This window comes from Cavia porcellus, unplaced genomic scaffold, assembly GCF_034190915.1.
Source record: "Cavia porcellus strain 051 isolate PalLab524CR breed Dunkin Hartley unplaced genomic scaffold, mCavPor4.1 scaffold_3, whole genome shotgun sequence".
Lineage (NCBI taxonomy): Eukaryota > Metazoa > Chordata > Mammalia > Rodentia > Caviidae > Cavia > Cavia porcellus.
Genome location: NW_026947486.1, coordinates 20,396,372 through 20,406,233, shown reverse-complemented (window position 1 = coordinate 20,406,233; position 9,862 = coordinate 20,396,372). Strand labels below are relative to the sequence as shown.

The 9,862-nt window shown below is 51.2% G+C and overlaps 2 protein-coding genes across 5 annotated transcripts; both read left to right on the top strand.

The window, feature by feature from the left end:
• Window positions 1–87: 87 nt before the first annotated feature.
• Wdr45 (WD repeat domain 45) lies at window positions 88–6,235 on the top strand. 4 transcript variants are annotated; one of them, XM_003462572.5, is made up of 11 exons: window positions 88–271; window positions 1,948–2,110; window positions 2,215–2,289; window positions 2,381–2,485; window positions 3,858–3,963; window positions 4,074–4,168; window positions 4,629–4,708; window positions 4,819–5,027; window positions 5,156–5,257; window positions 5,334–5,479; window positions 5,729–6,235. In XM_003462572.5, the coding sequence occupies exons 2-11, from the start codon at window positions 2,056–2,058 to the stop codon at window positions 5,836–5,838; spliced, it is 1,083 nt and encodes a 360-aa protein (XP_003462620.1). In that variant the 5' UTR covers window positions 88–271; window positions 1,948–2,055; the 3' UTR covers window positions 5,839–6,235. The 4 variants fall into 4 exon arrangements, with proteins under 4 accessions (XP_003462620.1, XP_005000317.1, XP_063101918.1 ...); XM_005000260.4 differs by having other exon boundaries at window positions 3,855–3,963; XM_063245847.1 differs by lacking the exon at window positions 88–271 and having other exon boundaries at window positions 1,945–2,110; window positions 2,193–2,289; window positions 3,855–3,963.
• A 343-nt stretch (window positions 6,236–6,578) lies between these two features.
• Praf2 (PRA1 domain family member 2) lies at window positions 6,579–9,421 on the top strand. Its single transcript, XM_003462571.5, has 3 exons — window positions 6,579–6,850; window positions 8,059–8,276; window positions 8,637–9,421. Exons 1-3 carry the CDS (start codon window positions 6,627–6,629, stop codon window positions 8,774–8,776), a joined length of 582 nt encoding a protein of 193 aa, XP_003462619.2. The 5' UTR covers window positions 6,579–6,626; the 3' UTR covers window positions 8,777–9,421.
• The last annotated feature ends 441 nt before the right edge of the window (window positions 9,422–9,862 follow it).

The window sequence follows — 9,862 nt, the reverse complement described above, 5'->3', positions numbered from 1 at the left end:
CGGGGAGCTGTCGCCACTTGCCGACCTCACTGTGCCCCCGGAGCCCGCCTAGGAAAATCCTGCAATTGAGCGGGCTGTTTCTAAGACCTGTGAATTGACAAGTAGGGCCGTGGCCAAGTTTTTCGGCTAAGATGTCACTTCCGTACACAGATTTTCTCCCCCGGAAGTGGGGCCTGATGTAAACACAAGGGCCGAGCGCCGAAGCACAGAAGGTCAGCAAACCCGGCAGCGCGGACTGCACCGACTGTTGGGTCCGGGTCCAGGAGTTCAGGTAGGTGCAGCTGGAGGGGAGCTGCAGCGTGATCCCAGGGTTGGTCGCGGTCGGGGTGGAGGGTGATCTTATGCAGATAGATGTTGGTAGATGGGGTCTGCGACAAAAGTCCTGAGTGGCAGGATGGGAATACTCTTGGCAGAGAGTGGAGGCAGCTCAGATAGAGTTCATGGGTGGTGCAGGAATTTGGAATGGACGTCTGAAAACATTTTTTGGAAGGTCGACCTGTCAAAAATATGGATCTTGGGGGTCCAGCTGTCAAGTGGAGGATGTTACAGCCCGGAAAGTTAGGAGCTTTGGGCTCTCAGTGGATGAGCAGGGAGTGCACATAGATTTGAAGGAAGGGTTGGGGCTCTAGGACAGGAATCTCGAAGGGAGAACAACAGCAGACATTTTACAACTTTGAAGCTTTCCTAGATAGGAGTTTTGGGTGATATGCCTTGGACAAGGTCATAAGATAGGTGTGCTCTGAGGGTATGGTCTTAGGGAGAAGAAATGGTTCTAGAGAAGGTACCTTAGGGGAAGTGCTTCCTGGGGATGAGCCTCGGCCAGCTCATGTAGAAGTCAGGGACAGCAGATCAGAGGGAGTGTCAAGCAGGAGTGGAAGACTTAGTTACTGGGGAATGCCCAAATAGGGTCTTTTTAGGGGAAGCAGCCAATGCTGGTCTTGGTGGACAAAGTTAGCAAGGGGTGAGAAGGGACTTGGGGAAGCTGTGATCTAGGAATGAAGGTGGATGAATGAGTTAGGGCAGTTAAAAGGATATGGAGGGGGAGTTCTTGGAGGTGGTGGGCCATGCATAGCAGTCTCAGGGAAGTGGGAGAGAGATATCTTAACACTCCCTTTTTTGTGTGTGTTTTTGAGACAGGGTCTCTCTGTGCAGTTCAGGCTGGCCTTGAGCTCACTTTGTAGCCTAGGCTGGTCTCGAAGAACTCAAAACGATCCTCCTGCCTCAGCCTCCTGAGTGCTAGGATTACAGGCATGAGCCCCCCACCCCAGCTTTTAATAATGACCTTTTTTTTTTTTTGGTACCAGGGATTGAACTCATTACCTTGTGCTTGCCAGGCAGGGACTTACACCACTGAGCTAAATCCCTGGCCTCCACTCTCCCTTTATTTACTGAAAGGTGGAGTTCAGGGTTAGGTGTAGGCATGAAGATAAGTAGGGTTGGGGTTGGTAGTGTATGCATATAATCCCAGCACTTTAGGAGGCTGAGACAGGAGGATCACCATGAGTTTGAGGCCAGCCTGGACTACGTAATGACAGTCTCAAAAAAGAAAAAAAGTGGCTAGCCAGTGGCTTAAGGTCATGTCAGGTACTGGGACCAAGATTGACTGAGGATGGGAAGTAGGTATTGTCACTGGGGCATCCTCTAAGCCCCTGAAGAGTCACTAATTAGCATTGTCAAAGGAAGTAGGGAGGGTCCTAACATAGGCTTGGACTTGGTGCTGCCAAATGCAAAAAAATGTGGTGTTCTTGGCTGTTTTGTTTGGGGTCTTAGAAGCTTAGGGCAGGGGCTGGGGATTTAGCTCAGCGGCATAAGCGCCTGACTTGCAAGCAGGCAGTCGTGAGTTCAATCCCTGGTACTGGAAAAAAAAGGAAAAAGACAAAAAAAAAAAAAAAAAAAAAAAAAGGAAGCTTACGGCAGACACCAGATTCTCTAATTTTGTCTCTGCAGTCTAGAAAAGAAACTAGGAGTAGAGAAGAGAAAAAAATCACTTGGGGACAGAAGTTCAAGGACTTGAAGGGAACACTTCAGGACTCTTCCAGGAAAGAAGTCTGAACCATGACTCAGCAGCCACTTCGAGGGGTCACCAGCTTACGTTTCAACCAAGACCAAAGTGAGAAAGACTTAAATTTGTACCCCTATGGGAGGGAGAGAAGGGTCACAGGTAGGCCCTTCCATGGCGTTCTCTAAGCCAGTCTGGATTCCTTCCATCCCCAGGCTGCTTTTGCTGTGCTATGGAGACAGGTGTGCGCATCTACAATGTGGAGCCATTGATGGAGAAGGGGCATCTGGGTGAGCTACCTGCTGGGGATGGGGCAGTGGGCAGAAGGGCTGGGGTGGGCATTGGTGCCCCACCTCCACTGACACCCTGGTCCCTGTCCAGACCACGAGCAGGTGGGCAGCATGGGCCTGGTAGAGATGCTGCACCGCTCCAACCTGCTGGCCCTGGTGGGCGGTGGTAGCAGTCCCAAGTTCTCAGAGATCTCAGGTAAGTGCCCTCATGCCGGCCCCTGACCTAGATTCCTCAGATTCCTTCCCTCCCACAGGAACCTGCCCTACTGGCAGAGGAAGATGGCAGAGCTCCTCTGAGTCCATACATCTTAAAGTTTGAGCTTGGTGTTTTGTTTTTATTTAAAAAAAAACATATTTTTAGTCTAGGGGTGTAGCCCATTGTTAGAGCTCTTGCCTGGCATGTGGCCCTGGGTTTGATCCCCAACACTACAAAGACAATAAAACAAATTATCAATTGCCTCTGTATGCCATGTTGTTCCCTATGGAACACTAGTTGTGAATGTCATACTATTCTATGCACTTTGCATGTATCCATTGGTTTACTCCTCATAATAACTATGTATCAGACTTGGTTTACTCCTCATAGTAACTATGTATCAAGCTTGGTTTACTCCTCATAGTAACTATGTATCAAGCTTGGTTTACTCCTCAATAGTAACTATGTATCAGGCTTGGTATGTGCTAAGCGCAGACTGCCGGCTAAACCACACTGCTCCCCCACTCCATTATCCCCATTTTACCAATGAGAAAACTGAGGTCCAGTGGGGTTAAGTTTTAGTTTTTTGAGACAAGGGCTTGCTTAGTAGTCCAGGCTGACCTCAAACTGGTGGTGAGTCACTTGCCTCAGCCTCCTGGGTTTACAGACATGCATCACAGTGTCCAGTGAGTGAAGTTAACTGATTTATTCAAAATCACACAATCAAGCCAGTCTGCAATCCCAACACTCAGGAAGCTGTGACAGGAGGATCACTGTAAGTTTGAGGACAGCCTAGGCTACAGTGAACTGCAAATTGAGACCCTGTCTTTCTCCCTGCTCCACACACACAAACATCATACAATCAATAGATTTTCAGTTCTTGGAAGTGTCTCTCCAAGACTCCCATTGGCTTGAGCCTCAAGTATCATTCTGCTTTAAGGATTTTTCTTGTGGATCCCACTGAAACATGACAAGAGTTGTCCTAGGTGAGTCATAGACCCTAGGATTCCTCCCAGAAATCTCCTGGGGGTACGGACTGGAACCCTGGAGGCAGAAATGATTACTGAGGGGAAGTTACAGGCATGGGCATGTGTCCCTACTTTGTTGGTAATGGGTGGTAAGGTCCCTGGCCAGACATTCAACCCCTTTAAACCTCAGTTTCCTCATCTCCACTTAGCCATAACAATTTTAGCACCTCTTCTCTCAGGGATCGTGTCCATAGCGTTCATTCTGTGCCGGGCTCAGTGGATGGTTAGTGAAATTTCAAGCAAGTGGGTTAAGGTCCCCTGGGGAGTAGGGGTAGGTTTCCTGTCATCAGGACTGCCCCTTACCCTAAACTTTGGCCCCACCAACCTACCCACCTGCCCAGCAGTGCTGATCTGGGATGATGCCCGGGAAGGCAAAGACTCCAAGGACAAATTGGTACTGGAATTCACCTTCACCAAACAAGTGTTGGCTGTGCGCATGCGCCATGACAAGTAAGCCTAAAGAGGACAGGGGTGGAGCCAGGGAGGTTCCCACATCAAGATTAGTCCTGCCTTGGCAGCCCACTCTCCCTCATGGTCTCTGTGTTGTATGATATCCACAGGATCGTGATCGTGCTGAGGAACCGAATCTATGTGTACTCCTTCCCTGACAATCCCCGAAAGCTGTTTGAGTTTGACACCCGCGACAACCCCAAGGGTGAGGTCTCGATGTGCAGGTGTAAGGGGGAGACCATGGGCAGGGCAAAAGGGTAGAGATAAGGAAAGAAGGAAGGAGCACATACCCAGAGATACTGGAAGGGGGGCCAGGAAAGAGGCTCTGTGCACAGAGATGCTCAAAAGGACTGAAAGATGCAGTCTATCCCTCTTTTCCATCCGTCAGTCCTCTTTCCCCACCCTTGGCCCTGCCCCTCCTCAGTGCCCCAATGACAGAGCAGAAACACCTGGTGAGGACACAGGTGAGCATGGAAAGCAGCTCTGGGTCTCCATGGCTGGCCCAGCAGCTTATTAAATCAGGTGTGTGGGGCAAATGGGCTTTGCCCAGCAAAGAGAAAGCCTGCCCCCCAGCGGCTTCTGTAAGTACCATGTGTCCTTTCTGAGACCTTGCCTGGCCTCTGCCTTTCTTCCTCGTGCCAATCTGCTCTACATCCTCACCCTAGGGCTCTGTGATCTCTGTCCCAGTCTGGAGAAGCAGCTGCTTGTGTTTCCAGGACACAAGTGCGGAAGTCTACAACTTGTGGTGAGCTGTCCAACAGACAAGGGTGGGCAGGCAGGTGGGCTGGCTCTCCTTCTGGACCCACGGCCCCTCCCCTCCATGCCATCCCAACCCTGAACTGCCTCCTACCTCAGGACCTGGCAAGCACAAAGCCTGGCACCTCATCTGCTCCATTCACCATCAATGCACATCAGAGTGATGTTGCCTGTGTGTCTCTAAACCAGTCAGGCACTGTAGTGGCCTCTGCTTCCCAGAAAGGAACCCTTATTCGCCTTTTCGACACCCAATCCAAGGAGAAACTTGTAGAACTGCGCCGAGGCACTGACCCTGCCACTCTATATTGGTGAGCCCAGGATGTATGTAGTGGGCACTGACCCTGCCACTCTATATTGGTGAGCCCAGGATGTATGTAGTGCGCTAGTGACCCCATGGCACATGTCATATGGGTGTCACTGCTGATCTCTCTTCCAGCATCAACTTCAGCCATGACTCCTCCTTCCTCTGCGCTTCCAGTGATAAGGGCACTGTGCATATCTTTGCTCTCAAGGATACTCGGCTCAATCGCCGCTCTGCGTGAGTAACCCAACCCCACCCTGTGACGTCCCCAGCCCCCTGTCCATATATCAGCCTTACCCAGTGCTGCCTGCAGGCTGGCTCGTGTGGGCAAGGTGGGGCCTATGATTGGGCAATACGTGGACTCTCAGTGGAGCCTGGCGAGCTTCACTGTCCCTGCTGAGTCAGCTTGCATCTGTGCCTTTGGTCGCAATACTTCCAAGAACGTCAACTCTGTTATTGGTGAGTGGGAATAGCCTGTTGGTTGGGAAGGGGGTTTGTGTGAGCAAATGCCTGCAAGTTTGACCTGAAAGAATTTGAGGGCCACTAGAAGCCAAGGGAGTTGCAAAGTATGGCTTAACTTCCATCATCAGTAAGGGGTATGGCACTTGGGCAAAGGCCAGAAGGTAAACCTTAGGCCATGGGACACTCGAGAGGACTGGGGGGTGTGCAGGTGTGGCAGCTCCTAACCTTTTACTACCACCCCCTCAGCCATCTGCGTAGATGGAACCTTCCACAAATATGTCTTCACTCCTGATGGGAACTGCAACAGAGAGGCTTTCGACGTGTACCTTGACATCTGTGATGATGATGACTTTTAAGAACTTTGGTCAATCCCCGGTACCGAAAAAAAAAGAAAAGAAAAATTGGGGGTCTGTGCTAGGAACTTACAGTCACAGACTGCAGAGTTGAGCCTTGGGTATGGAGAAGTGCTGTGGAAGTCACCAACCAGAAAGCATTAATGAGGCTTGAGCCCACTTTCCACTCAGGAAAGCTTTGTCTAAACCAATAGCTTGCGTCCCTCAAGCACTTGATTATTGTATGCTGGAAGAGCCAGGCCAGTGATCCAGGCAGGTAGCAGATCCCTGGCACTCCTATCCTGGAAAAAGACAGCCAAGTAGCCAGAGAAAGTGTCCTAATCCTACCTTGAGATTTAAAAAAGCTTACCAGAGATGAATTCTGATATGATGAATTATGAATAAAAGGTCCCTAATGGCATTTATGGCTTAACCTCAGGGGTGGGGCGTGGAGTTTCAATGAGAGGTGTGACCCTCTTGACGCCTGACAGGAAGCAGAATCCAACTCTGATCCTTGTGAGAGCCCTTGTTGCTTTATCTCTGCCAGTCTGGCTACCGCATGCTTGAACCGCCGGCACCGTCCAGTGCAATCCACCCCGGGGTTTGAAGAAGTTTGAAGATTTAAGCTACTAGCAGCCGGACAGAGCTTTGATTTCCCGACAGTCCTTGCGGCCCCACTGCGTGGCGCGTTACGTGCCTTCCCGATCACGTGCGCTGCCGCATCTGCGCAGTCTACCTGGGGGAGGAGGGGTTAGTGGTTCGGCCCAGACTCTACTTCCCAGTGTGCTTCGCGATGCCTCAGGGTGTAACGGATGTTGCAGTCCGGCCGCCCCCGGGCTGGTCCAGCAAGCAACGGGATGTCGGAGGTGCGGCTGCCACCGTTACGCGCCCTGGACGACTTTGTTCTGGGTTCGGCGCGTCTGGCAGCTCCGGATCCGTGCAACCTGCAGCGATGGTGCCACCGCGTCATCAACAACCTTCTCTACTATCAGACCAACTACTTTCTCTGCTTTGGCTTCGGTCTCGCTATAGCCGGGTGAGGGAGGAAGGAAGGGAGTTGGTGGTTGGTGGGCTGGTGACACCAGTGCCATGGCGGGAGTGCCCCGCGGACCCTTGAGGACCAGAAGGAGGAACCTAGGAAAATGCTAGGCCAGGAAGGTCAGATTCAGTAAAAATGGAAAAATCCTGAGGGGCATAAAAAAAGAGACAGGTCCTTCTGAGTATGAGGGGCTTCTGGGAATGAAGGGTGTAGAGGGAAGACCTGGAAAGGTTGGAGAGAGTGGAACTAGAAGAGAAAGTGGGCTGGGAGGTGGGCCTGAAAGGAAGACATGCCTTCTTAATAAGGTGACGTGAGGTCAAGATTAAACCATCTCTGGAGAACAGAGGCAGGGACATGGACGTGGTAAAAACTGAAGGGTTAGGAACGTGGACTGTTAGAGTATCGAGTGTTGGAGGGAAGCCTGTCTGTGATGAGAGCATGCCAGAAGCGGATACGTGTTGGAAAACTTGAGCCCAGAGGGAAAAATCTGGATTGAAAAGTTTGAGACCAGAGAGATGGAGGGTCTAGAGAATGGAGTTGGTCAGCTCTATAAGTTAAGAGTGGGACCAAAAGCCTGGCAACATTGTAGTAATGCTTCAAGGAGGGATCTATAGGTAAATGGGAGTCGTGTTGGGGAAAAAGAGGGCTCTTAGAAGGGGGTCATTTTAGGACGATGGGCCAGGAGAGCTGGAAATGCGTGGAGCTTGGAGGCCTGGGTGAGGGGTCTGCAGATGCTGGCTCAAATGGAATATGTTGAGGCAGATGGAAGGTTGCTAGAGTAAAGCCCTGCAGGGTAGCAAAGACCAGGGAACTGCCAGGAGCTCTCGTATCTAGAATGGGAGGACCTGAAGCAAATACTTAAAGAAAATGGGGTGCCGGGCGTGGTGGCTCACGCCTGCACTCGGAAGGCTGAGGTGGGAGGATCGTTGCGAGTTGGAGACCAGCCTGGGCTACAAAGTGAGCTCAAGAACTGCATAGCGAGACCCAGTCTCAAAAAAAAAAAAAAAAAAAAAAAAAGCGCTGTAGGATGGAAGCACAAGAAATGAGAATCCATAGGAATCCCCTTGGAGGATGTCCCTGTTTGTGATGGGGATGGTGGGAATATTTGTGGGTTGATAACCCAGAAGTGGAAAAGCAAAGCTTTTGGTGCTCAGGATTGGGGGGGGAGGGGTGACAAGGCTAGCTTAGCGCCCTTGTTCCCACAGGTATGTGCGTCCGATGCATACCCTTCTAAGCGTGCTGGCAGTGCTGATGACCCTTGGCGTGCTTGTGTGGGCGGCTGAGACCCACACAGCAGTGCGACGCTGCCGACGCAGCCACCCTGCTGCCTGCCTAGCTACGGTTCTTGCCGTTGGTCTCCTCGTTCTCTGGGTTGCAGGCGGCGCATGCACCTTCCTGCTCAGCATCGCCGGGCCGGTGCTTTGTGAGTCTCTACTAACTCCTGAGATGCCTGGTTAAATGGGCAACACTTAAGACGCCAGGCCGGCCCATACAGATTCTTGGTCTGAGACAGGGCTGGGAAACCCAGAGGGTGGCTCCGTTAAATGCTTCTTTTCTGCCTCACCCCCCACCTCCTCCTTTCTGTAACACTCCTCTTAATTAGTGATTTTTTGGGGGGTCTCCTGGTGTTAAGTATCTGGCCTCACCTCCACCACTCAGCCTTACTTCAGCTGCCCACTACTCTACTGGCCTGTCTGTGAGCCAGTTCCCTTCTGTGGGCCCCGATTGGCTGCGAGCTGAAGCCCCACCCCACTGATCCCACTCCTCTTCGTACCACCCACAGTGATCCTGGCGCATGCCTCCATACGTCTTCGAAACCTTAAAAACAAGATTGAGAACAAAATTGAGAGCATTGGTCTCAAGAGGACGCCAATGGGGCTGCTACTAGAGGCGCTGGGACAAGAACAGGAGGCTGGATCATAAGGGTCTGGGACCTGCACCCAGGACCTGAAGAAACCCCCACCCGTACCCTGCCCTTACTCAGGACCCAGAACCCTTTCCCAGCCTTTATAATAGGAGTCAAGAGCACCCTGGCCAGTCAAAAAGACAGGACATCAGTGATTTACACCCCGGTTTATAATTAGGGTATTATTCATGCCCAACTCTCCTCTTATCTAGGGACTAATGTTCTACAACCCTGAACTTGGGACCCACAGCCACCTACATCCAGCCTCAGGCCTTGGGCTTGGTACTAGAAAATCTATGGCCAGTCTCAAACCATGGACCTAGAGGTATTTACCAAGATTCTGGGACTCACCAGCCTCCCATGTTCAGCACCAAACTAGGGCCTGGGGCAAGCCATTCACAAATCTTGGTCTTATTAGACCAAGGCTTTTCCAAGCTCCAGCCCAGCTTCAAATCTAGACTCCCAAAGTGTCCTCCCTTACTGGGTGGAGTCACGTATCCCGACTATTGAACCAGGTGACCCCAACCCTCAACAGTCTCAGTTGCCTTGCGCTGTTTAAGAGGTTTTGCCCCTAATGTTCCACAGTGTCAAGGACCAAAGGGTGGGGAGTGGGGTAGCCGCATCAGTGTTACTGCAACAATAAAGTCGCATCTCTCAAGCTAGTTTGGGCTCCTGGCTGAAGTCCTTGTGCATTTCAATGGACAGGGTGGCCTGCTTTTCAATGCAGTTGAACTCTACTTGACTTTCTATGTGAGTGGGAGGGCTAACCTCGGGTTTTTCCTAAAATCTGTTACTTCTGGATCAGCACAGGGTATAGTGTATGGGAAGTAGCTCAGTGGCACCATGCTTACCTACCATGTGAGAAACCCTAGCATCTCACACATACATGCACACGCATGCAAACAAATGGAGTTGAGGTAGACTAGGAATCTGAGTACAAGCAGGCAAAGAAGTTGCTCCACCTCACAAGGAAGGACTAAACAGATGGCATTACCTGGCTTTTTCCACAGAGCTTTTTTTCACCGAGGCCCAACTAGCCCATCCTACAGTGTTCTTCCTGCAAAATGTATTATCTGAACTAGAAGTGTGTGCCCCTGTGGCAA